This window comes from Nicotiana attenuata, unplaced genomic scaffold (genome assembly GCF_001879085.1).
Source record: "Nicotiana attenuata strain UT unplaced genomic scaffold, NIATTr2, whole genome shotgun sequence".
NCBI lineage: Eukaryota > Viridiplantae > Streptophyta > Magnoliopsida > Solanales > Solanaceae > Nicotiana > Nicotiana attenuata.
Genome location: NW_017671309.1, coordinates 244607 through 272358, shown reverse-complemented (window position 1 = coordinate 272358; position 27752 = coordinate 244607). Strand labels below are relative to the sequence as shown.

Here is a 27752-nt window from a genome sequence, read left to right as displayed (position 1 = left end):
TCTATAGTTCGAAACTTGTTTAATCATGGACAAAATGAGTTAGGATATTGTTGGCGACTGTTCTTGGCTTGCCTAAGCTTCCCATGAGTAGGCGCCATCATGATCCCGAGGGTGGGAAATTCGGTGTCTGAAAAGTTGTATCAGAGCTGCTAGTTTGCATGAGTCTCACAACTCACGGACAAGCTTAGTTAGAGCTCTGAGGTCGTAAGCGAGACGTCTGTATTTATCCCCAGGAGGCTACACGACGTTAGGAAAGTCTCACCAATTGTTCTTTCTTTCGTGGCGGTTTTTCGGATTTCCTCAACGCTAATTGAAATTTACCTAACTCTTTTTCGCAGATGGCGAGAACACGCGCTTTCCTATCTCTATCGATCAGCAGTCCGCAGCCCCAGAGCGAGCGCTCCCACTTAGGGCAGAGGGCGGGCGAGGTCGTGCTTTAGAGGACCGACCGGCACAGGGGCGGGCCTCAGCCCCGAGCAGCACACCAGTGGCGGTAGCCTCAGAGTTGACTTTGACGAGGAAGGTTCCGGCCCCCGGCCCCAGCAGGTTCTGGTGGGGCCCAACTCAGGTCCCCAGAGCGGGTTTTATTCTACGCCCCAGTGCTTTCAGGACCGCTCTGGTCCGATTGGTGGTGTCTCATGGAGGAGTGTTACCCGAAGCAGGCCTGTTCCTGTAGCACCAAACGTCTCTCAGGCTGAGAGGAGGGGCCCAGATCCTGCTACTCGTATCCGAGCGACGTTTCCCGGGCACGGTCGATTTCAGACTCCAACAGGTTCAGGCAGTTTGGAGGCAGCTCAGCCGGGTGTTGTAGTTCAGCCAGGGGTGACTGGCGCGCCCAAGATTGTTCTGCCGATGCTATTATGGAGGTGGATAGGTTCAATCCAAGCTCATTCACTAACTTTTCAGTGGTGCAATCTTACGAGGATCACTCACGGACTATTATTTGGACAGCTGCCACGAGAGATGTTTTCGGAAACATGGGTATTGTTAGAGATACCGGTAACTGGAAGGTTCATGTTCCCGACTACAATTCTTGCGTTGTCTAGATCCGCCAAGACTTTGTGGAGGATTTCATTGCTTAGCTCGGGCCAGCAGATCACCAGCCTTGACTGGGAGCAGGTTCACACATCTTATTTCTGGAGCAAAATTCCTCCTATTTACACAGCGAGAGGCCTAATTCGAGAGGTAACGTGGCGTCTCCAGCAGGGATCCATTCAGTCACCCAATTATGAAGACCAGGTTATTTGATTTGGCACGCCATGCTTTATTAATACTTCCCATTGAGAGGGAGAGAGTGAGCGGTTATATTGATGCACTCATTAGCCTATTCGTCTCCAGGATGGCTAGGGGGCTTGGAGCGAGGATTATCCTTTTAGACGAGCGGCCAATGTGGCCGAGGATTGAGATGGTGCTTGTCCACATGGGGGGTGGCTCATAGGGCAGATAACATAGACCCCGTCAGTCAGGCCGACATTCAGTGGTGCCGTCATCTGGAGGCAAAGATATCGTATGAGTGGGAGTTCTCCCCCTGGCCCTCCAGTCAGCGCTTCAGGTTATCCCATGGCTGCAAGTCAGGTGATCGTGGGTTTCTCGTGGGCAGTATTCTACCAGCAGTCCTACAGTTGCACATCACTCCTATCAGTGCAACCGTCGCTCAGAGCTTTGGGGTGGTCATTTAGTCTCGTCACTACCTCGCCGGGGTTAGGCTAGACACTTACCAGCACATGAGGTCGGTTGTGCTGATGCTACACTCTGTGTTCTTTTGCACAGATCCAGGTGTCGGAGCAGCTTACGGTGCGCAGCAGTAGGCCAGGGAGCAGTCCTTCGGTCCACGAGATCCCGAGGTAGTCCTGCAGGCGTCCGCAGGCCCGGCATTTCTTTTATCCCCTTTCTGCCCTGTTTCCCTTGTATCGAGACAGAGTTTTATCATTTTGTTTCAGACTTTGTATTTAGCATTCTTTGATGATCCGTGAAATGTTGTGACACCAGGTGTTGGGTAGAGGTTGTATTGATATTTAGACGTTGTTGCTATATTTTCGGTTCAGACTTCCGCTATCTTTTATTAATCATTGTATATTAATTGCTTGTTCATCTATAGTTTGAATTGTTTAATCATGGATAAAATGAGTTAGGATATTGTTGGCGATTGTTCTTGGCTTGCCTAGCTCCCACAAGTAGGCGCCATCATGACTCCCGAGGGTGGGAAATCCGGGTCGTGACATTCACCTACGCTGAAATACTGTGTATAAAAAAAGGGCAGCCCTGCATAAAAGAAATTCCGTTGACATTAAATAATCTATTTCAGGTGCTTGTAGATTGCTTTTCGTTTGCCTCTGCACAAGGTAGGTAGTTACAATTTATCACTAAACAAAAGGCCAGTAGAACAGTAACCGAGGAGAGAAAAGCCATTAGGGGCACCCATTTCTTGTACCCGAAAAATTAATTCATAAGGAGGGGATCTACACCAGGTAAGGAGTTTACAATCAGTTTCCGTATAGATACTTTAATTTACATCATTTTGGGTACCCTTCTTACTAAAAAAACTTGAGAGTCATATATAACTAAAGGAAAGCATAGAGCTGCAATTGAGATGTGGGGCAATAGAACATTCTACTTGAAATATAGTAATGGAAAGGGCTCAAGAAATGGTGTCGGCAAACCACCCTCATCACAACAATAACCTAAGGCTTGAGTAAGAATGTGAAACTGCAAATCTGAATGTTGCGCATAAATTTATCCATTTATCTGGCTAGTGCCTATTAACTCTTTCTGATGATTATATGTTATTATGTCATCTTTGTCACTATTCAATGGTTAGTAATATATGTTTATTTAGGATCAAAGTAGCTTCAGTGGGTACTAAAAGAATCAATATTATCCCCTTAAGAGATGAAAATTTTCTGAAATGGATAAAACAACTAAGACGACATGTTTTTCAAAGAAGCACTTCTCCTCTTTAAGTATAAATCTGAGCAAATTACATGTGCTTTTTAGTTATAATAACAAAGTGTAATTTAAGGATAATATGATAATAAGCATATAAAGAGATCTAAAATAAAGAAGAGAAGAAAAAGCAAAACTTGAAAAATGAAGCAATAGCAGTATTATTTTACACTTACAAGTAACCAATTCTTTACTCCAAATCACTTGCTCCATCCAACAATTTAACATTGTTGTGGTGCTAGTCTCCTAGACCTTTGTAATTTGTAGTATTCCATTGAATGAAGTATTAGACAATTTAATGATTCAATGAAGTAAAACAAACACCTAAGACTGAATAATTCATGGACGGGACTGGATAACAAAATTATTTTTAAATTTATATATTAAATATATTCATTGGTTGATCTTTACTCCATATTTTTTTCAAAGTTATCTAACAATGAGTTTACTGGTTTATCTTTAATATATAATCAACCTTACATCTCTTATGTTGTTGGCTGATTAAATATTGTTCGTTGTTGAAGTATGGACTCAATGTACAAATTATAAGAAAATGGATAAAATATTTACGAGGGTATAGAAATATTCTTTCAATTGATTAGGCTTCAACTGATCTTTGTAAGCAATAGTCCTGCATTAAGCATAGAAAATTTCAAAAATTAGCCACAACATTACAACAACGAGTGATGTATTCTAAGTCAGGAACAAATCTTGAATAAAGTATTGTATCAAGGCAAGTATAATTTCAATATGAAGAGATTAGAGGAGATGAAGAGGAAAATAGTTGCGAGCACCTATGGGTCGGCTTCATCCCTCTTGTCTTATCTTTAAGAGGATGAGATCCAACAATATCGCTCTTAACGCCCTAAAGCCCAAAGTGAAATACACCGTTCCTCACTCTCTCAGTTTCATGTTGATAACCTTTGAGTTTGGTGACCAACATATTGAAAACTTGTAGCATCGATTTTTTGAATTCGCTATAATCGTTAACCTGAGTAATTCCCACAAGTAGCTCAAAAGATGATATAAATCAAGTGAACATTCAGAAAGCAACCAAAAAAAAAAACTCCCCAAAGCTGAATTATAATATGATCAGAATACCATTAAAGTTCACATGCAACTCCAACCGTATGCTATATCACCAGGGTGAAATAACTTTGTTCTCCTTGAAAAAGAAACATAGATTTTAAGAATAAATTTTTGTAAGCAATTTAGTATAAAACTAATTGTAAAAAGCACGTTTGTATAAATCCATTTTATTAAATGTAGTTCTGGATGCTTGAGCTCTAAAATACTAAAATCAAACTTGCAAAAGTCTTCAATTAAAAAGCTATAGTAATTCACCAAAGTATTATTAACAAAAAAAAAAAGGAAAAGGCAGTTACCTTTAGTTTACTTCTTCATGGAGAAGCATCAGTTGTGGTAGCGTCGAAGTTTATATCTCTATTATTTTTAGTTTTTACTCTATATCAAAAAAGAACCAAATTTGACATATTAAAGATTAGCTTGGCCTAATTGCTGATTAGATTTTGTCATATTACAAAAAAAATAAGAGAAAAGTTAGGCATGTCAAAGATATGAATTCTTACTTGCAATAATCGTAATGAACCGCACTATCAGTTGAAACACAATTTTAAAGCTATGATTGTATTTCAAGATCAGTTTTAAGATATGCATCCGCGAGAAGAACTCTCTTTAAAACATGTTTTACATTATGTACTTATTCAAATATTATTTGGTGAATGAGTCAGGAATATCATCAAACATCTTGGGTGCATAGTCCACTTCAATGATTATTATTAAGACTACTCAACACGATTAAAAGAAAGAGGAGGAGAAAGTAGAGAACTTAACTAAAAAAATAGGTGCATCTTCGTTCATCTTCTGCTTTCTCTTCTGAAGAGAAAAGATTGTTACACAAGTAGTTGTGCAGATCATCCATCTTCATCTTTCCTTGTTCGTCTCTTCATGTTGGAAATGGATCTATAGATAAAGTTATCCTTACAGGAACAAATAATAACAGAGCACAAATTATGACACCTAATGTTACAGCAGCAATTTTGATACCTTGCAATTAGGTACGATCAATCAAGAAATTATTCAAAACAATTGAAAACTAACACTCAAGAAATTACTAACAGAAGAAGTTCAAGTTTTGCATATCATCAAACATCTTGGGTGCATATTCCACTTCAATGGGAATTTAAAAATTACCAACAGAAGAAGTTTGAGTTTGGCATGTAAAGCAAACTCATTTTGAGAATTTAGAGAAAAAAAGAAGTGCTACACAAATAGGAAATTCCATTATACTTTGAAATTTATGTTGGTAGAATGGTTAGAATTCTATAAAAAGTTCTGAAAATGTTACAACTGCAAAAATAACTGCACAACCGATACATAATGGATAAATGGTTCCGATATTGAGTTCACGTTCCCAGAGATTCCCCTAAAACTTCTTGACGGTTCCACCGACTTTGTACATTTTCTTTTTACCACATCTCTGCCACAATGCACAAGAAAGGCTATATCTATATATTATTAATATTAATTTAATTTAATATTTAATTTAATTATTTTAAATAAAATATGCTCTATGAAGATCAATAATTAAAATTAATTGTTCGGTTTTATTATTGCGTAAACAGTATAACCACTTACCAAACCATGTGATTTTTAATTTGCAAGCGGTTAGGACACCACTACTTACAAACTGTTAAATTTTAAACATTAACTAATAACTAATTATTACTCCTAATAACTACTTTTTGTCCTAAAAACTAATACGTGTAATTTTCTTATTTCGCCACTTGTCAAATTCCAATGTCAAACTCCCTTCCTTTTAATTATATATAAGATAGATTTATACATATAATTTTACGCAGACTTATTTTATACCATAAGTCTCAAATGTGATTCTTTTTTCCCTTAAATTTGTGCCTATTTAAACACCGTTACATCAATTGGGTGGAGCTAGCGAGTAAATAAGAAGTTCTTACGCTAGAGAGTAAGTTAAGTATAACGGAATTTTAACGGTTTTGGAATTTGAAAACGGTAAGAAGAGTCAACGTTAAGGTCGTTGGATATTATCGAGTGAGGTGGAAGCAATCTTCACCATAAAATATGTTTTCTTCTCTTTCCCTCCCATTCACATGTTCTTCAAACCACAACCACCAGCTTCATCGTCCTTTCTCTTTCTCTCTCTCACACACACAGTTTTTCACCTACACCTATATATACGCCATTTTCATCCCACATTATCCGCATGAATTAAGAAATCGCCAGAAGATTCTCGAGATCTCCACTTCACGTGATCTCCGCTAGCTTGTGCATTAATGGCGGCAACTGCTCCGCATGTACTTCAATTGCCGGTTCGGTCGCCGGAGCTTCGAGTTTTGATTGCTGGATATGCGATTTTCCGGTCGCGATTGGAGTTGCCGTACTTGCGTAAGAATCACGCGCCTCTGCACGTTAAGGCTCGGAAAGTGAAAGTTGAATGTGTTGCAAAATCCACTGAAGAGGAGACTGAGCTGGAGGCGTTGGTCAAGGACGGTGATGATGATGATGATGACGTGGCGATTAGTCGGGAGTACTCCAATGGCTCAGCTATTTCGCAAAAGACTGTTTCTAATTCTACCTCTAGTCCCGATTCCTTGTCCCTTGGAATTCGTGAACCTGTTTATGAGGTCCTTAACTTTCTGATAATTCAGTTAATTTTACACAATTTTGTTCTTAAGTTACTTTCTACTCAAAGATTTTGCTTAACCTGTAGCTTAATCTACTTTAATAGCAAAATCAAAAAAACCTTTTTTTTGTCACATTAAAATAATTGAATTTTACTCACTTTAAAAATAAAACACAAAATTGTACTTGCTATAACAGTAAAGTCACAGAATTAATAATCTGTTACAGCAAATTCACAAAGCTTTACTTACTATAAAAACAACTATTTTTACTGTTATAACGGTAATGTTTTGTGATAGTGGGTAAAACTTTATGATTTTATTATTATAGTAGGTAAATTTCAGCCTACTTTAATGTGATATAAGATAGTTTAATGACTTTAGTGTTATAGTAATGGTTAATCTGACTACATATGATTTTGTGACTTTAATATTATAGTGCGCAAAGTTCAAAAATTTAAATTTAGTAAAGTATGCAAAAATTGAGTTGGTGGATCGGAGCTACCGCAAAATTACACCGCACATATATATGTACCTGTTGTCAAATCTATTTGATGCGCCACTTTCAGTAAAGTTTTGGCCATATTTATGTTTGATCTGAACTACGAGAAATGGTTAGGCATAAACGTGTGCATTTGTGAACTAGTTCCCTTGGAGGAGTTCGCGATTATGTAGATAATAATATGGGGGAAATCAGGCTCCTAAAAGGAAGAGGTTTTGAGTTTTTTGCTGCTTAAAAAGGCATTGGTATTTGCTGATGGATTGCGAACTCATATTTTCTTGTGCTAAGTCATTGCTAACACTTCAATTCCTTCTTAAGGTAGTGGAGGTAAAGTCATCTGGGACGGTAGCGAAAAGGAATATAAACAGAAGGCACTTGCTGAAGTCAAGTGGTGAGTCCCTTCTTCTTCTTCCCTCTCTCTATATCTCATACCTTCCCTCCTTTTCCTATAAAGTTGAGATTATATGATCAACTGACTATGCACTCCGCAAAAAGTTCCGCGCATTTGAGAGAAACTCCGTCTTTGTTGATTGTGTGAAATTGTTGAGTTCTAATGTTGAATGATATGGATTAGCTGGTGTATGTTGTGTTCTCTGATTCAGATAAATCTCTTGTTAGTATCTTATTCTATCATTAGCTCACAAAACTAAATCTCAACTTCTCTGTTAAACATTTATCATGCTTCTCTGTTTAATCATTAGTCACACTTTGGACCCTTTTATTCTTCATTCTTCTAATAGATATTACACCTCTATTAGTTTGATCTGAAATCCTTGATATTGAAACCTCTTTCTTATGTGCATTCACTGGTTTCCTGAATATATATGAAAACAGGTTTACGCCCTCGAGATATCAGGAGTGTTGATCCATCATTGTGGTTGACAAATTCAATGCCTGCGTTGCTGGTACTCCAATTGCTTTTAACTATGCATTTACTGAAAGCATTCTGTGGATGTTTTATTTGCTTGTTCTCAGTTTAATAACCTTTCAAATGTTGTTAAAAGTAAAAGTAAGTTAACAATCGACGATCAATATAAAACCTTTGCTACATGCAACTTATGAAAGGTTTTTTTCATTAATAACTCTTCATATTTCCTAATTCATATAGCTCATTAACTAATCCCAGGTTTTGTTTGTAATTTCTCTTTGTGAAAATTGATATTCACCATATCAGGAGAATGCCACTTAATGAACTCGCTTTTAGGACAAAATGATGGGCAAGCCCACATAGTTTTGGCTTATCTTTGGAAGGCACTGATAAGTTATCCTTTTTTTGGGCCAATTCATCTTTGTATGTTTCTACTACAGAGCATTTTCTCCTTATCCTTGTATTCCTGTCTTTCAATAATTTCTTTACAAATCCAAAAAGACAGTCAGAAGGTTTTTATTGCATAAACAGTTACTTTCTGAGGTGGAAATACCTGCTTCTTACTCAGATTTTACAGTGATGCTGTTTAAGATTAGCCAAGTTGTTTTTTCCTTCACTGATCTTGTGCAGTTCCACCTTTTCTTCCTTTAAGTTTATAAGTTCTCCACATAATTTGTGCTCAAGAATTATCAATTAACTTCTTGCTCAACTTAAGCATATAACTTTCTCCACTGGCTGTTTTTGATGGACATCATTTTGAAATCTTCTTCCAGGTCCGTGAGCATGCAATTCTATTGAATCTAGGTTCTTTACGGGCCATAATAATGCAAGAACAAGTCCTTATATTTAATTATAACCGGTAATACTTCATACCAGATACTCTAAAAGTTTAAGGTCTGACCTAGCATATAATGCAAGTGAAGTTAACAATTTTATTTGCTATGCCTATAGTAAAGGAGGAAAGGCTTTCATTGATGCATTGTTACCACGGCTAAATCCTAAAAACACAAATGGAGGACCATCGATGCCTTTTGTGCTAGAGGTTAGTCAGTCCAACCAGCTGCTTTACGTATTGAAAAGAGTTGATTACTCTGTCCGCACCTTGATCTGTAGTTTCTTCCTTACTATAAGTTTTGCTACTTTGTAAAATGATGGATGTTATGTATTCTTGTGATCCAAATCATATTTCTTGCCATTCATTGTCAATGTTACATGACATGATGCAAAAATTCGCTTGAAGGCCACTACTTCAGTTGAAATGCTACCACAATGATCCCTAAGGAATTGTAGACAATTTTATTTTTATTTTATGATGGTGGTTTTTGGGCCAGCTTGTACGCACCTAGAGTAAAATCCACCAGATACCTGCTACCTCCCACCAGTATAGGTACCGGGTAACCCTGTCACACGAAGACCTAGACATATGGGAAGAAATAACCTAGTATTTTTTGTCTCCACTAAGATTTGAACACACCCTTGAGTGCATCAATTCTGCAAAGCTTATATTTACTTGATAAAAAAAATCAATTCTGCAAAGCTATCTAAGTTGTCCTCGATCTATTAAATGGGTGGAAAGATTTTATTTTAATTTTTATGTTCTTCACTTAATAAAGCGGGACTTGATGTGCTCCATGTATCAGTACTTGAATTACAAAGTATGTTGGACTAAAATTTATTTGCATTTCTTGGGGGCTTTCCATTTTGAAGTTAGTGCCAATAGATAAAGCAGAACCCTAAGCACATTTGCTGTAGCACAGTTAGTGTGGCAGTATAGTTATCTGAAGTGGACATCTATTCATGTTATGTTACTGAATTAGAAATAAGGATCGCAAGACGTAACGAAATTTCGAATGGATGTGGATATCAAGCGTAATAAAAGTTTGAAGTCTGTAAAAAGACTTTCTTCTGAAATTTTCAGGTGGTTGAAGCAGCATTGCATTCACGGATACAGAGATTGGAGCATAGACTCTGGGACTTAGAACCTCGTGTGAGTATGGAACATAGTGAGTTTTGTTTAACTTTTTTCCTTTTCCACCTTCCTTCTTCCACTCTTTGTCTATATCTTGAAAACAGAATGCTCCATTGGGCATATTTTGAAACCATGAATGCTCTTTGTAAGCAAGTTGTCTTGGTGAGGGAGGTTGACTGAAAATGCAAGGAATCTGTCACTTTCCTTTAGATTTGCTTTCCATTGCTGTTGTTATGAAAAATATGTTCTAACTAAAGCTTTTTGGAGGAATTGTTTATAATTTGTGCAGATCATTTTTACGTGAAACTGCCCTAATTTATGGAGTATCTTTCAAAGTACATGCTTGCCTAGCTGTTAGAGTATATCCCCTTAGGCCTTGGAATTAAGGTTTTCTCTTTCCACATTCTTGCGATAGTTATTTTCAATTTAGAAATACTTTGTCTCACTTGGTGCAGGTCCAAGCATTACTTGAGGTTTTGCCTAATCGATTAACTGCAGACATATTGGAGGAACTCCGTATCAGTAAACAGAAATTGGTAGTTACCATTCAGGCATGTCTTATACAGTTAATTCTTGATATTTGCTACTAACACTTTCCTTCTCTTTCTTGTGACAGGTGGAATTGGGTTCCAGGGCCGGGGCTCTTAAGCAAATGCTGCTTGATATTCTAGAGGATACTCATGAAATACGTCGCATCTGTATCATGGGGAGAAATTGCGTACTTAAGAAAGAAAATGATGAGATGGAATGCTCTGTGCCCCTAGAAAAGGAGGTTGCTGAGGGTGTGTTTACATTTCCATACTCACTGTGACTTGCATATGGCATACAACAGATGCCTGATCAATATGCATCTAACAGACTAACACTTGCTTGTTTGCCTTTCTCTTTTGCAGAAGAAGAGGAAGAAATTGAAATGTTGTTGGAAAACTATCTTCAGAGGTTGTCTATTGCTGCTTCTTTAACTCAATTCGTGCAGATAGTGTAGCTCAGAATTGTTCCATCCGTACTTTATATTTAGTGCAATAACATAATCAAGCAACATGCACTATTTAGGCTCTGGTTAGACTCAGATTCAGATGAAGTTCTGCAAAATAAGGGCTCAATAACAAACTCAAAAGAATCCAGAAATGGTTTGGTTTGACTGTATTCTACTGTATAATAAATGATAAGCTTACTAAAATTCCCTTAATTACGTAAATATTTAATTTATCAACAATTCAAAATAAAAAAGAAGATGATCGAAAAAGGGATAGTAAAGTTGCTGGAAGGAGTACTCAGAAAAAGTGGCGAGAAAGAGTAGTATTGATGAAAAAGGGTTGTTAAAATATGACATCAGACAATTCAAAACTCAAAAAGGAAAAAAAAAAAAAAAAGGATAACAAGTAGGTGGTGAGATGGAGAACATTAATAGTGGCAAGGAATACTTACGGAAAGAAGGGGCTTAAAATATGATGAAGAATAATAGGGTAATGGTTGGTTTTAAGAAAGAAATACGGGGTAAAAGGAGAATTTTAGATAATATGGGCAAAATGGAAATGAGATACTTATCAATTCCACCACAGCAAATTGGTTGTTACGTAAAATGGGTCTTTTTATTGTTATGTAATAATAGATGTAGCAATACAATACAATAAATTGAAGTAACAGTCAAAACAAACATTGTATTTAAAGTAACAATATGATAAAATATGATGCGAGGAAACCATCCATAATGTTACATATCGCACAAACTCGTGAAAATATTATAGTTTCCTATAAGTCAAAATTTACTATCTTAAAATCTCCGTCAAACTGGGATTGAAGAGAGTAACAAAAAATATCTGCAAATGTAAAAAAAAGAAAAAGAAAAGAATGATGAACTAAGTTTTTATTAGATGCAAAGAAGTTAGCTCTGTGAATATAACTGAGTAGGATTTAATATAATCAAATAACAAAATCTTAGAGAGAAATTTTTTTGAGCAAGAAATCATTGAAACGTGCAAGGTAATCCTAAAGCATTCAACTTCTTTTTTGTACATATAGCATTCACGATTCCTACCTTTTGCATTTTACTTTTAAGGCGGTTTATATGGCAGTTAGAGGATATTTGTCCACCCAGCTTGGTCCAATACAAGGCAAATTTTATGATCATACTAGGTTTCCACCCATCATTTCTTGTTTGTCTTTTACCATACAGTAATTTGCCAATAGTTTTTTTTTAATATATATTTGATATCATTGGTTCATCCAACTGCAGATGTGAATCTTGTCACGGTCAAGCAGAAAGGCTCCTTGATTCTGCAAAAGAAATGGAAGACTCAATTGCCGTAAACTTGAGGTTTGTACATGTCTTGATACTTTCCTGATTCAAGCTTTTATCTTTGAGATGGTGAACTCGGTGATAGATAGCTGAAAAGTGTGAACAACAATTTGTTTGTAGGGCAAATTGGTACCGAAGATGCTTTCCTTCATCTGAAAAAACTCTACTTTGTAATTTTCCTGGCCTAAAGTGTTTTGAAACTTTTCTCATGCTGTAGTGAAATATAGGACGATATTTTATAAGCTGGTCTCGTTTCAGCGGATAAACTTACCATATGCCAAAGTATTGATGGACTGCTGATTAATAGATTCTGTTGGTGTTCTTATCAGTAAGCCATTTGTTCAATTGTGCGAACTAGCGATCAACCAAGTGAAAAGAGCATTAAACTTCTATATACAACTTCACGAGTCCACGAGTAAGAATTCATTGCAGAACTTTCAATCACTGAACCTGTAATTTGTGTTTTAATAAGAAGGATGTCTGTCAGAAAATGCTTATCCTACAAAAGAATGGTAAGAAATTTTAAAGAATAAAGAGAACTAGATGGAGCATGTGACTATTTAATTCCTGTTGTACCTTTCGAAACCTTTTCAAAGTTTTTTCTTCTTTTTTTCTGGTGATTAGTCGTACCTTGACTAAACAATAGTTAAGACATACTCTTACCGTGGAAAGCAGGGTTCTTTAGCTAAAAATGCTAGGATTCCTTTAAATAAATGCATACAAGAAATCAAGGTAATACTACTAGACTGTTAATTTATAAATTGGTGAAAGTGCGTTTGATTTCATTCTGTAATTTGCCTTCTTTATGGTGTACTGACACATAGTTGTGAAAAATATTACTATCAGTGAGCATCTTGGTTAGACTTCAAGAATTTTCTTTCTTTTTTCAGTTCTCGAAGGCTTGAGGTAAGCAGATTTGAATTGATTCTACAGGTTGGGACATTTTGTGTTGCCGTCGGTGCTATGGTAGCAGGTATCTAATCTACTAACCAAAAGCAAGTGTAACAATTTATGCTTAAACCATGTTTTTTCTACAGTGGTTTCTTCTTTGACACCTTCTCAGGAGAACCAGTTGAGTCGCCCCTCTAGTTTTGTCTGTAAGACGTTTCTATGATGCATAATTATCCAATTAGATATGCGTAGTGCTAGTAGAATTCACATGGCTTAAGAGACGCAAATTTATCACTTCTACATGGATTACCTCCAGTGAGTGCTCAACTGGGATTATTACTTCGTATTGTTCCTTTTGGATGGAAAGGGCTATAGGCCAAATGCTGAGTTCTTTCAAGTTCGTTTTTCAGAACAAATCCATCGACTAGGTCCTAGGTATGCATATGACCCTCGCACTTCTTAGTTTGCTGTTCTTGGTGAGAGGTGCAGAGGTTTTATTGATTTTTATATCATACCTGTGCCTCGGCGTCGCACTTTTAATACGTAATATATGTTTCTACACAATTTAGTCGTACATGTTTTGAATGCTTTTCTCTCTGATCATACTCTTTGCCCCAAATGTAGTTTAACTTTACCAGACCATGTCCATCATGCACCATAATGTCTCAGTATTGATAAATAAGCTGCTCATATATCAGAATGAAGTTGGTTGGTTTTCAACCTTTTGTCCCTTTTCTTTTCTTGGTTTTCAACTTTGTGTCAGATCAGTCAGATTGTTGACCTAAACTAGCTTTGGTGTCTTATAATTTATAAATTCCTAAGTTATTGCTATCGAGTCATCCGGTTTCAATCACAGAACTCCTTCAAGTTTTTTAACTTGGTGCTACTAAGTTGTCTGTTCCTACTTTCTGTAAGTTAAAGCTACTCATGATTTGAAAAAGAAAATGTTGCTCATAATTAGTTGTTTGTACTTTTCTGAAGCACATTTTAAAACCTTATTTAGGAGAAATCTCCGGAGAATTGAAAGTAAAGAATGGACAAGTGCTTGCAACTGGACTGAAAAGTAGAAAAGATGGTTCTTTGTCTATTCTACTGCTGCGAATAAATTCCATCTGCATTAAAAGATTAGATTCATAGATGTATATTATGTCGCTTGTGTTATGACATACCTGCATTGGCTTCGGTACAGGTATATTTGGCATGAACTTAAGATCCTATCTAGAGGAACATGTGGTATGTTTCTTAAATCTCAAGACCTCATTCTCCTCCTCTTGGGCAATATTTCCGATTTTTGTCTTCTCATTATGTGTTTGTCTAATTAAATGCAGTTTGCATTCTGGCTTACAACTGGAGGAATAATCGTTGGGGCTGTTCTGGGCTTCTATCTCATGTACTGGTATCTGAGAACAAAGAAAATACTGTAAGCAACAGCTGCTTTGGCAATCAGGTATAGTCCTCACCCAGAGGCGGATCCAGGATTTAAACCCTATGGGTTCAGTCTTTAAGATTTTTAGCATTGAACTCATTATATTTTTAAAGCTTTGAGTTCAAATCTACTATTTGTTTCAATTTTATTTGGTTTACACATAAATTTATGCTCCGCATCAAAAGTTATGGGTCCAGTTAAACCCGTCACTTATACGCTACATACGCCCCAGCCCTCACCATTAGTGCTCTACCGACTTACCTCCTTGCAGTTAACATGAAACAATGATTTTCTTGGACTATGTACATGTTGACTAGAACTCGGATGTTTTATTGGGGATAGGAGGTGCAATAAACACAGCAATGTAGGCTGGCCATTGGGTGTTAGCTTACTTGTCAGAAGACTTGTCCATCTTTCACCAGTACCACACCCAGTTAAAACATGACCCCTCTTAGCCTACTACTGAAATATGTGGCAGTGTCTAAGTCGAATTACATCTATTTCACATCATGATTTTGATGAGCTCTCTTTCTATTCTCAGGTGACACGAAACTGGACAAAGATTCAGCTTGCAACTGCAATATAGTGCCCAAAAATTGCTGGGTACTAGCATATTCTGTGGAAAGATTATTAGATTGGAGCATTGCGCATTAATAAGGAGCTTCATAAACACTCGGCAACATCAGCAAAATTAGGTACTCATTCTGTCCCGAATCAAGATCCACAGGATTTGAGAATAAAGGAGACCGCCAAATCCTCGGCAAGCTAATACCATGGTTGTCAATTAGGAACAGCCATCATCCTCTATACCAGCTTGTTAGGTAGCATAGTGTTTCCAGTTATAAGTTACTACCACATTCTGGCATTAAAGGTATTGTTGCACTTGCACCCTTGTAAACCCTGAATACGCAAGTGGTGAGTCAGTTGAACAGAAGTACCAATTGAGAGAGTTCTCATGCCCAAAATTTAATTATCATTTCTTCTTTCATTGTAAGTTGTGCAGAGTAGATTTTGAACTTGAAAAAAATAACTAATTCATGTATTGATGCCAGATCGCTCCCGGAGTTATGGACAGATTCTTGACCATTGAAACAACTCCTTTGGGTTCAAATTCTTTTCCGTTGGATTAGTGTTTTGTTACATGTGAAATCATGGAGATGTTTGCCTTGTAAACTTTGTTACTGGTTTGTACTGCTCGTCTTGTACTTGTGTTGGTTATATCATTGCAAAGTGACCCAAGCCAAACATCTCCATGATTTTACATGTAACAAATGTCTCACGACATACTATCTTGCATGGCACTAACTTTCGAGAAATGAGAAACGCAGAATTGACCGAGATCGAACGGAATAGGTAAATTCAATCATAAGGGTCGTCACAGAACAAAGCCCTTAACTCTTGGTTAATCTTCAAGGGAAATAAATTAAACATGTAAAAGCAAGGACTAGAAATTCACCGAAACGTAACACATAACTACATCAAAATAATACTCTGAAAAATGTCCCCCATAATATTTGGTTCCCGTCACTAAAATCTTATTCCAACTGCTGCTACTGCACACGTTCAATTTGCCAGGGGTGGGAATGGGAGAAAATCTATCAATGTCACCACTATCATCGCCTGTACAGCGAATAAGAAAACACGTGGACACAACTTTTTCTATAATGAGATACAAGCAATTAAGATCCAAGAGTAATTTTGTAAATAGAAAGTACACGAAAGGACAGGATATTCAACTTTCACAAAGAATACTCTGATACTAATACAGGGTAATCAAAACCTTAAAATGGTTCAACAACGATACATTAGTGATCATCTCAAAAGAATGAAGAGGCAAATGAAATAGGTATAAAGGGAACCAAAAGTACTCCATGGTCCACTCACAAATTTTCTTAAGGGGCAAAAAATGGTTAAATCAAGATGGAACAAGAAAACCACAACCTGAATCAATCAACCATGCTTTGCTGGTTTTACAGATTGAGAAACTTTGACTGGCTTTGCAGTTCCATCAATCACAATATTCCCCACTCCAACTTCCATCGCCTCCCTCTCATCTTTCTCCCTCTTCTTCTCTGAGCCACCATTTTCAGTAGCTCCGGATGTAGAATCAGTTGTAGCCGGAGCAAGACTCCGAGGGCCTCCAATGATCCACGGATGACTGAGACATTGAGCCGCAGTAGGTCTTTTCTCAGGCACAAAATCAAGTATGGGAACAAGGAAGTCTGCCATGTCACTAGCATCTTGTTCACTGAAATCATACTTTTCCCTAAGCACTTTGCTTATAGGCCAGAACCGCAATCGCCTGATATGCCTCAAGTCTCCATATCGGTTGAAGAACTCTCGTGAATAGCGCCCACCTAAGGCGATCTACAGACAAACTTAAGATCAGCTCTCCTAGTTGAGTTAATTTACATACAAGAAACGAAATATTACGCTGCTTGCACCGGAAATCAAGACTCACCTTGCGTGGCATCATTCCAAGAAGCTCCATCATTAGGGCCAAGTGATCCTGTGCAGAAAGGGGAAGTAAGAAAAAACCAGTGAACTGAACCAGCAATTAATAGCATTAAAGGGCATCCCGGTGCACGAAGCATCCCGCGGTTACGCAAGGTCCGGGGAAGGGCCGCGTCCCAAGGGGTGTGATATAGGCAACCTACCCTGATGCAAGCAAGCATCAGTGGCTGATTCCACTGCTCGAACCCGTGACCTATAGGTCACACGGAGACAACTTCACCGTTGCTCCAAGGCTCCCCTTCACTAATGCTTGCATCAGGGTAATAGCATTAAGAAAGAATTAATCAAATTATCTCTACGAATAAAATCTGACAAAAACTAATCCAACACAAAGGATGACAAACTCTGGCTTCAAAAGCTTGACCGGATGCTCAAAAAATTGAACTGGCATTCCATTATCTTTTATACAATCATGTCCTATGTCAACAACAACAACAACAATCCAGTATAATCCCACAAGTGGGGTCTGGGGAGGGTAATATGTACGCAGACCTTACCCCTACAGACCTTACCCCTACCCCGAGGGGCAGAGAGGCTGTTTCCAGGAGACCCTCGGCTCAAGAAGCAACGAGAGACGATATATTAGTACTATCATAACAAAAATTGATGCCATGATAGTAGCATGTAATTGTTTGAATTTTATATCAAAGAGGTAAATAACCAATTTGAGTAAGTATCATACTGTATTGTTGCCTTTTAGAGCAGTATACTGTAATTTACTACGAAAGTAACTGCTTCACCGTCTAAAAACTCAACTAAATGAACAATTAAAAGATCACAGAAGATGAAACTAGTAGCTGGTACTACAAACAATCTATTCAGGCAACCCTAGGAAATATTGATTAGTCAATAATATACAGTAATGAATTCTAGGAAGCATAGGAAGAACATACTTCAGAAAGATTGACACAATTTGCATGGCATAAAACCCGCATATAAGAGGTATACCAAAAGTAGAAACCTACATAAAAATATGGTTCTCTACGAATAACATCCAATCTTCTATACAAAGAGGCACTGGTGCACCAAAAAGAAATAAGGGATATGAAACTACTTCATATGTAATTTGCATACTACATATTAAAGTAATGATTTAAAGCCACAAATGCATTCTGTATTATTCCATTTAGGTTTCACATTCTCAAATTTTTACTGTATAACTAGTTGATAACTTAGTCCTAACAGAAAGATCCTTTTCCGCTATCTACTGAAATAACATTTGCTAGGTGCAAAAGAGAATTAACAGAGGAGTGCAAAAGAGTAGGTAAAGGCTATTACTATTAGGGGTCTTTTGGTTTAGAAGCAAGCTATGCATGTAATGCAAGGATTAGTGATACGGGGATTAGTAATGTAGGAATTATATATTATTGGATATTTGGACGGTTGTACTAAAGCTTATTATATATACAGCGTATATTTTAAAATATGTTTATAATTGTTTAACAAAATAAAATATTAGTCTACATGAAGGGTTACTTTGGTCATTTACTGCGATAAATTTAATCCATGTGTCACTAATCCCCATACTCATATTCCATATTCTACAAAGCATAAAATGATACATAGATTCTCGCATGACTTATGTGGGTATTAGTTATGACTTATGTGGGTATTAGTTATGTGAAAAAGAAAAAATGAAACTAAACTTTGTATAAAATAGTGCTATGTTTTATGAAGGAAAAGAAAAGCAAAACCAAACAATGTTATTGTATAAAACAATGTTAAATTTTATAATGTCACCTTCGATTTTTCTATTTTGGTAAAAGAAATTTAAGTAAAGATGGAGGAGCATATAGCCTCCTCAAGATGAGCGTCATAGAAATGCAGATGTTAAAATGGATGCCGTCATACAAGATTGGATATAGGATACAAGTATCACACATAGAGGATAAAATATGGGAAACCACATAAGATAGTTTCATCATGTCCTACATATACCTCCAAATGCACCAATTCACAGGTGCGACTTTATGGTGAATGAAAAGTAAAGAGGTGGACCTTAAATCAAATAGAGTAAAGTTGTTACAAAAGATCTACAATTTCTAGTGATCAATTGAAACATAGCTAAGAATAAAACACAACGTAAGCAAAGGACCCATAGAGGTGATGCCGACTAGCCGGATAAATTTTTGTTTTAGGTCTGGCCTGGGATAAGTTTGAGATATAGAGAACCTCAATTTTATAGAACACACAAAACAAAAAAAATTACCTTTTTGGGCCTTTTTTGGGGTGAGGGGTGTAAAGGCCTTAAAAGACAAACTATTTACAAATAGAGCAATAGCTACACCTCAATCCCAAGCTTCTTAAAAATAGGGCAAACTTTACGCAAAACACATATTGCTAACCCCAACTAGTTTGGGATAGACTTAATTGACCGATTCAGTATTGTCTAAGGTGAAAAGTGCAAAAGGCACAAATGTTTTTTAAGCTAGCACAAACATAACTAATACGCACTTTAAAAAGATAAAGATATGCTTACAGGCAAATACAAGAATTATGTGGCCAGGGGAGTTGACAAACTGCAATTAAGTAGATTATATCAAGAAAAACCACGTCAATCATGTTTAAATACCAGATTAAATTTCTGATTTATACGCAAAATATGCAACTAAGTTTCCAATTCAAATCAAATGTCTAGTTTTCTATATAAATTTCTAATTTCATAATCCTAATCACCAATATTCCATCCATAGGTTTACTTAACAACTAATATATCATTTTGTCAAACATATGTGTCGTTTACTATAGTAGTATAGCTTCTTTAAGATGACCTAGTAAATTGATCTAATTTTTAAAGATAGTCGGTCGTCCTTTTTTTTGCTAAGATCTACACCTGATCTCCTTAGCACTTCCACAAAAGCGTTCCTCCCTAACTGAGGCGAAGCACCAAGCTTGTGTTGGGCCTAGCTTTAAGGCTTAAGTGCGCTTCCAGTTTGCACTGGATTGATTGGGTGATTGTAACACCCCTCAAATTGCAGATAGAAGAAAGTGACTGTTTTTTTAGTAATCGCAGTGTTCGAGCCAGCTTGCGCGCACCTCAACTAATTCTACGGGGTACCTTTTACCTCCCATCAACACGTGTTCGGGTAACCCTGTCCACCAAGGCTTTGACAGAAGGAAGTGATTACCTTAACTTCCCTTCCAGTTGTACTAGTCGTCATCATGGATAAATACCCTTCCTTCATCATAGCCAAAGTTATATTCCAAATGCATTGTTTTTTAATTAAATTTTTAGAAGAACGAGCACTCAAAATAAGTATCGCTGATACACATGAAGTCTACAAAAGCTAATAAAGCATATATCTTGTCAATACGATTTCTTTACTTAAACTTAATTTAGTAATTGATACACGGCGTGTCATTATTACCAGTAGTATTAGCACTATTCTTGTAGTTTCGTATTCCTAAATCTTTGTTATTATACGTTGTGCCATTTGCTTCCGTTGTCTTATTACCTTGTTGTTGTTATTGTTTGCTCATTGCGCCCTTTTCACTGTCTTGAGCCGAGAGCCTATCGGAAAGAGTCTCTCTACCTTCATAAGGTAGGAGTAAGGTCTGCATACACATTATCCTCCACAGACCTCAAGTGTGGGATTTCACTGGGTTTGTTGTTGTTGTAAACTTAATTTAGTAATTAAGGCAATAATGGAATTATATAATACGCAAACTCCTAAAATAAAGATCCCAATATGTTTGCATCTTAATAGTTAAACAATTGAAAGTAAAGTTACTGTACCTCATCTCTATCATAGTTGTCACCACTGTGAGGATCAAAAAGAACATCACCGGTGGCAAGCTCAAAGCAAATGCAAGCCAAGGACCAAAGATCAGCTGAAGTAGAATATTTAGAGCCTAGGATAACCTCAGGACATCTGTATTGTCTTGTCTGGATATCACTTGTGAATTGTTTATATGTCCAACATGCATTACCAAAGTCGACTAACTTGCACTTAAGGTCCACATCAGCCAATAGTTTCTGCCTCACTGATCGGCTGCCTCTTTTAGGTCTTTGAGTTCTCTGCTGCCCATCCCTTGCTCTGTCTGTCATTGAGCCATCTTCACTTGCTTTAGTATTAGTCTTTCCTTCAACTGAGTCTTTATCGGGTTTCTCATCATGATTAGGCTTTTCAGGACTACTGGCTTCATTATCTTGTTCGGTTTCCTCAGAAGCTTCCTTGCCCGTACATCTTTGAGCTGCTCGCTTAGCCTTTTTCCGAATTTTCTTTTTCTGGTTCTTAGTCAGGTCACTATTTGAACTCTTTACTTCCTTGGAAGCACCAGATTCAGAAAGAATCTTACTTTTACTAGAAGGGAGAACAAGGGCAGCGCCTGACTTTGTTGGATCTTTGCTTTGATCAATCATTGATAATAGCAAAATATTTTCCGGCTTCAAGTCCGTGTGAATAATAGAAAGCTGACGATGTAAATAATCCAAACCCACCAAAACGTGGAAGCAAATTTCTTTAACCTTATTAATCGCTAGCCCTCGATAGTCTGAGTATTTAATTAGAGTCAAAAGATTATCCCCCAAGTATTCAAACACCATACAAACATGTTGCCCATTCGGCCCAGAATGCTTAAAGTGATCCAAGAGCTTTACCACACACTTCTTGTCATCGGGATCTCCCTCTGCAATCTGCTTTAAGATAGTAATCTCATCCATAGCCGCTTCTGTGTAATGCTGCGCACTCTTTTGAACTTTTAGAGCAACATACCTCTATTCCTCACAAAACACAACCAGCAATTAGCTAAACAATCCTCATTTCAAAAGAATTTGCAAAAACATCGAGAAGAGCTCATAAGCACATGAAAGTCCACAGATGTGAAAATTTCTATAGTAAACCATAAATTGCTAAACCGAAGAAAAAATTACTACAATAATTGCAGCATCACAACTATGACCAAAATACAACAACAACAAACCCAGTGTAATCCCATAAGTGGGATCTGACACAACTATGACCAAAATGCAAACAGAAAATAAGTACTCTATATCAAAAGTATTTAAATAAAACAAAAGAATCTCCACTCTCACACACACAGAGAAAACTCATACTTCCTCTATTCCAATTTATATGACACGATTTCCTTACTAGTCCGTTCAAAAAAGAATGACACATTTTTATATTTGAGATTATTTAACTTCACACTTCTGCTCTTATAGTCGGAAAGGTTATGGCATGTTTTAAGACCACAAGTTTTAAAAGTCTTCCTCCCTAAACTCCGTGCCGAGTCTAACCTATATCACGATAAATTGAAACGGAGGGGTAGTACATCATATAACAAGTGCATAGATGCAAAAATTGCTACAGTAAACAATAAGCAGCTAAATCAAACGAACAAATACTACAACACTTGCAGCATAATAAGTATATCGAAAATGCAAAACTTAGTGTAGAAATACTCACAGATTTTTGTGTATCCCAAGCGAGCCAAACAGTTGAAAAGTGTCCCCAACCAAGCTTGCTCTGCACTACATATCGTCCGTGTTTGAACGTATCTCCGATTCGTACAGCGTGATAACCTCCGCGCCTGTAATCGTCAGTACCTTCGTCCTCCGATGTGTAGTCACTCGACTCACTCCGATCGCCGCCGTTCCTCTCCTCCTCTTCCGCCATCGGCAGATCCAACAACCACCACACTCCGACGAATTAGTACCGGCAAACGGCAACGGAGAAATGAAAGCTGAAAACCCTAGCCCTAGTAAAAGAAGGTTCTGGAGAGGAGAGGGAAAATTTATGGATATTTTTGTAATTAATTTTGAAGGAAGAAGAAATAGACGGGCTTTTGGTGTTGTTTATTGGAGTAAAATATAAAACTTTTTTATTTTCTATTTTGTTCACTTTTTATTTTTTATTTTTCCCTCGCTTTTGGTTTACAGGGTTAGATGAGATGAGAGGCCATTTGGTTTGTGTTGCCGGGAAAATAAAGGCAAATGAAATAATGGCGAAAGGGACGGCTGTCAGCTGTGGGATTCTGTAGAAGTAGAACTTAAATCACATCTTTGTTTTTGTTGAAAAATTTGATTTTGTGACATTAGTTGTAGGAGGCATTTTTTTTGTCTTGCAATTGTGTGGTCCCAGAATTTTGTGGGCCCAGATATATAAGATATGGGTCCACAAATACGTAAAATAAAAAGAGGTCTCACATAACTAGTGTAAGTTGTGAGAGACACAAAATAAAATCACTCGTTTTTGTTTTTGTTTTTCTCAAAACTGGTATAAGAACTCCCACGATGCGCGAATAATTTGACAGAATATTAAGCTTATAAAATTATGATCTAATATATCATATTAACTTAATAAATATTAGTTGCATTTTATTATTTAATATACTGTGCAGAAATACAACACAATCTATACAAAATTAAACGGTACACATCATATAGTAATCAAATAAATTGTTTGATCCTTTTAATTTTTTATTGAATTAGCAAGTACTTAGTATTATTGCTAATTTTCTTGAGTGTTATTTATTTATCTTTTTTTTTTAATTAATTTAAAATATAGATATCATAAAATTATCTCTATCCCCCTCTTTTCGTACATTTCTTTCTACTATAATACTTCTTTGATTAGTTTTCAAATTTTATAGTTTATTAAAAATTTAAACAATGTAATATTTTTTACTAAATTTATAATTTTGAATTCATCAAAAGTATATATATGCTTATCTTATGTATAATATCCTAATAGTATCTTTATATTTTTGTTTTATTCATTTGAATTGAAAGTTTCTTTATTTTTTATTTTAAAATAATTTTAAAACTCCAACTTGAAACTACTCCCCAATTTGAATGGATAATTTTTATTATATATTTTCATTTTTTTATTATAGCTAATTTTATATTTTTTCTTAAAATATTTTGTAAAACTCCAACTTGAAACTACTCCCCAATTTAAATAGGTAGTTTTTTTCCCTTTTTTAATTATATGTACTTTCATTTTGTATTATAGCTAATTTTATTTTTGATTTTTGATTTTTTTTCCTTTTTTTTATTTTAATATATTGTAAAACTCCAACTTGAAACTATTCTCCCAATTTGGATGGGTAGTTTTTTTACCTTTATCTATTATAGCTAATTATAAGATACCTTTATTTATAATTTAAATAGAGTAACCTATTAATTCAAAATTTAAAATTCAAAGGTTTTTTAGTTAGAAAGGGATTAACCGAAACTACTCCCCAACTAGTAGTTTTTTTATTTGTTTTTTAATACTTTTGTTTTTTCACTTTAGCTAATTTAATTTCTTTCTTATTTTTTTAATTTAAAATAATTTTAAAATTCCAACTTGAAACTACTCCCCAGTATGAAAGCCACTTGAAAAATATTGTCTTAACAATGCCACTTGACTTTTTGTATTTTTCATTTGAATTGAAAGTTATTTTATTTCCTTATTTTTGTTTTTTATTTTAAAATAATTTTATAACTCCAACTTGAAATACTCCCCAATTTGAATGTGTATTTATTTTATTGATATATTTACGTTTTTTACTATAGCTAATTTTTTTGCATTTTTTTTATTTTAATATATTTTTAAAACTTCAACTTGAAACTATTCCATAATTTGAATGGGTAATTTCTTTCGTTTTTTATAATTAATTATAAGATATCTATATTTATTAATTCAAATAGAGTAACCAATTCTTTCAAACTTTAAAATCAAAAAAGTTTTTAAGTTAGAAAGGTAGTTTATTTTGTCTTAAAGTCCTGTTTGGCCATGAGTTTTGCCAAAATAAATTTGGGATTTATTTTCAAAACTCATGTTTGGCCATAAATTTTGACCATATGTTGGCCAAATCCCAAATCCCAAATTTCAAATCCCAAAATCAACTATTGAGCTGATTTTGGGCCAAAATCCCAAAACTTGAAAATTATATACATGTTTTTCCAAAATAAAGTTGGAAAATAAAAACGTACGTCCAAACACATTTTCATCTTCAAACCAAACTTCACCCAAATAAAAATTTTCAAAACAAATTTGGAATCTATGGCCAAACGCTAGCTAAAACTCCAACTTGAACTACACCCAAATTTGAATTGGCAATTTTTTATTTTTTTTATTTTGTTTTTTATTTAAAATAATTTTAAAACACCAACTTTGTTGGAGCTTTGTCCTAAAAATCTATACTTAGCATCTTATGGTTATCCACTTGGCATCATATAATTATTTGCTTCTATTTTTGTGTGTATGTGTGTATATAAATATTTTTAAATTCCAAATTGAAACCACGCCCCAATTCCTTATTTTTGTTTTCTATTTTAAAATAATTTTAAAACTCCAATTTGAAGCTATTCCCCAACTTGAATAGATAGTTTTTTTATTGTTATTATAATGTTATTATTTTGGTTTTTTTATTGTAGCTAATTTAATTTTTTCTTATTTTTCGTTTTCTATTTTTAAATAACTTTAAAACCCCACTTGAAACTACTCCCCAATATGAGTTATTTTTTTATATTTTTGTTTTTTAATATAGCTAATTATAAGATATCTATATTTATTAATTCAAATAGAGTAACTAATTAATTCAAAATTTAAAAATATTTTTTTAGTTATAAAGGTAGTCTTAATAATGCCACTTAGCTTTTTGTGATTATGCCACTTGTCTTAATAATGTGCTTTTGCCTCTCCCTTTATTATATATAGATCTTTCCTATTGTTTGATATATATACTCATTAATTTACTAAAAGTAGTTATTCAAGATATTCCATTTGATCTTATTTACTTGTCACTTACCTTAAAATAGTTGTTCCATACTTATTGTTAAGAAATAATTTAGTGTAATTTTTAATTTTACCAATCATACTCTACTATAAAAAAAAAAAGTGTAGTCCGGTGGACAAAACATTCGGGAAAGGACCGTAAGGGTGTGATGTAGACAGTTTACATCGAAAATAACTTTACCGTTGTTCAATGGCTCCCTTTTTATATTTTAATAGATGTTTTAAAAAGAAGTAAAGATTGAGATATCAAAAGAATAAATAAAAGTAATTTGTGTAATCTTACCTGCTAGTGGATGTCATGCCTGGACCATTTAAATCATACACTTCTCTATTTGCATAAAAATGAAGAAAGTGAAAGTTGTGGAACTTTTCCAATGATGAAAATAGATTAATAAAATGGAGTTCAATTGAATAAACGAAGATGTAATTTCTTAGAGAATAATGTGCACGGCTCCTTACATTTTCATATTTTTTGAATTCTTAAACGTCTTTTTGCTTCTGCCTTTAGAAGATAGAATTTGCCACAGATATAAACATTATTGATGTGTAAATTCTGTAACACTATTTTTGCCTTCCAATTGCTTATTTCCTCTTTTGACTATACTTCTTTTTCTGCGCATCACCTAAAGCTTCCAAATTACAAGTGAATAATATGAATGAGCCACCATTAGTCACATTCGTAGTTTTTTTTTTATTAATCAATATTGCATCTAAGTACGGGATAAAATGAGAATGTATATGATAAATGTAGTTCAATTCTCAGTAGAGCTGAATTGAGAAAATGCTGTTGATATATATAATACAACAAAAACCGTAGTCCAATCTCATATATAAAGCTTAAAAAATACGCACCAATGCTAGTGGTATAGGGTAAAATACGCTATGCCACGTGGCCGTCCAAAACAAGACATATGGAGCCTAAGGCGGGAAATGTCCAAGACGAAGGCAACTGTTCCGTCTAGGGAATATTTCATGGCATTAAATACGATTGCCCGTTACAAGAAATTTGGCATTTATGTTCACCGTTACATCTTCATCAATGACCCTCATAATTGACATTAAAGAGGGGCATGACCCTAAGACCTCCTTCCCTAGACGTAGCTATAAATAATGAGCTCAGCTATCATTGTAAAGGACATGAATTTGTTGGCAAACTTATACTACACTCTATCCAAAGCTTAATACAATTTTATCTTCTTGCCTTTCTATTTTGTTAATTCTGTGCCCGAACCACTGTGTTTCTGCTATTTCGTCTCTATCTCAAGGCTAAGTATTGCATATTTCTTCAATTATCTTATTATTTTAGGATCAAATTAATTCACTTGTTTAGAAACCACGTATAAATTCAACTGTACCATTTTTACGGGTAGATAGCTTGGCGCCCACCGTGGGGCCTAGACAACCGTGCAATTAAATTGATCCTTGCCTTTTTTACTAATGTGTTTTGATTATTTTGTCTTAGAAAAACTCATAAGAAATGGCAAATAACACTGTCAACAACACGCACAACCCCGAGATTCGAGGAGATCAGCCTTATTTCGAGGACTCAATCAGTGACATGAGAGGAATGGTGCCACACTGATGCATGACAGGCAATATCCTCGACATGTTCGAGAGACAACTCCCGATGTACTGATGAAGAACATGTCGTTGATGCGGTAAGGGTCTTGCAAGAGCAACATGCGATCATTCTAGGCCACCTCACGCGATAGATAAGGTTATGACAGAGTTGAAGTAGGTGCTGTCGGGGGCTTCGAATAACGCAAATAGACGATATCCAATTCCTCCTGGTGCTCCCGCGAATCAAACAACGAAGAGGGTCGACAACAACACTCCCAGGGGTGAAGTTGGCTCTGATGTGGCTGGGGGGGGGGCGAATCCAGCCTCAATAACGAGAATGATCCTTTCAAGAATGAACTTTTACGGTTTATGAG

General features: G+C 35.7%; 2 protein-coding genes across 7 annotated transcripts; one reads left to right on the top strand and one right to left on the bottom strand.

The window, feature by feature from the left end:
- Positions 1–6095: 6095 nt before the first annotated feature.
- On the top strand, positions 6096–15727 carry LOC109207451 (magnesium transporter MRS2-11, chloroplastic). Of its 6 annotated transcripts, XR_002065005.1 has the most exons (16): positions 6096–6626; positions 7444–7516; positions 7960–8030; positions 8767–8852; positions 8945–9035; positions 9912–9996; positions 10230–10321; positions 10418–10498; positions 10579–10744; positions 10856–10901; positions 12199–12279; positions 13152–13234; positions 13325–13358; positions 13469–13587; positions 14342–14385; positions 14481–14499. XR_002065005.1 is itself a non-coding variant. In XM_019370373.1 (15 exons), the coding sequence occupies exons 1-14, from the start codon at positions 6276–6278 to the stop codon at positions 14574–14576; spliced, it is 1446 nt and encodes a 481-aa protein (XP_019225918.1). In that variant the 5' UTR covers positions 6096–6275; the 3' UTR covers positions 14577–14599; positions 15120–15727. The 6 variants fall into 6 exon arrangements, 4 of the variants coding, with proteins under 4 accessions (XP_019225918.1, XP_019225919.1, XP_019225921.1 ...); XR_002065004.1 differs by having other exon boundaries at positions 13325–13587; positions 14481–14501; XM_019370373.1 differs by lacking the exons at positions 13325–13358; positions 13469–13587 and adding an exon at positions 15120–15727 and having other exon boundaries at positions 14481–14599.
- A 497-nt stretch (positions 15728–16224) lies between these two features.
- LOC109207450 (serine/threonine-protein kinase spk-1-like) lies at positions 16225–22976 on the bottom strand. Its single transcript, XM_019370372.1, has 4 exons — positions 22501–22976; positions 20829–21809; positions 17040–17087; positions 16225–16945 (listed from the first exon to the last, which is right to left on the bottom strand). The coding sequence occupies exons 1-4, from the start codon at positions 22708–22710 to the stop codon at positions 16529–16531; spliced, it is 1656 nt and encodes a 551-aa protein (XP_019225917.1). The 5' UTR covers positions 22711–22976; the 3' UTR covers positions 16225–16528.
- Between the last annotated feature and the right edge of the window lie 4776 nt (positions 22977–27752).

Coding starts and splice junctions, on each gene's coding strand:
- LOC109207451 (XM_019370373.1), top strand. CDS start 6,276: ATGGCGGCAACTGCTCCGCATGTACTTCAATTGCCGGTTCGGTCGCCG. Junction 10,499..10,578: donor GTATCAGTAAACAGAAATTG/GTAGTTACCATT, acceptor TTCTTGTGACAG/GTGGAATTGGGTTCCAGGGC. Junction 14,386..14,480: donor CCTATCTAGAGGAACATGTG/GTATGTTTCTTA, acceptor AATTAAATGCAG/TTTGCATTCTGGCTTACAAC.
- LOC109207450 (XM_019370372.1), bottom strand. CDS start 22,710: ATGGCGGAAGAGGAGGAGAGGAACGGCGGCGATCGGAGTGAGTCGAGT. Junction 17,088..20,828: donor ACAACTATGATAGAGATGAG/GTACAGTAACTT, acceptor CTTTCTGCACAG/GATCACTTGGCCCTAATGAT. Junction 16,946..17,039: donor TTGGAATGATGCCACGCAAG/GTGAGTCTTGAT, acceptor GTTTGTCTGTAG/ATCGCCTTAGGTGGGCGCTA.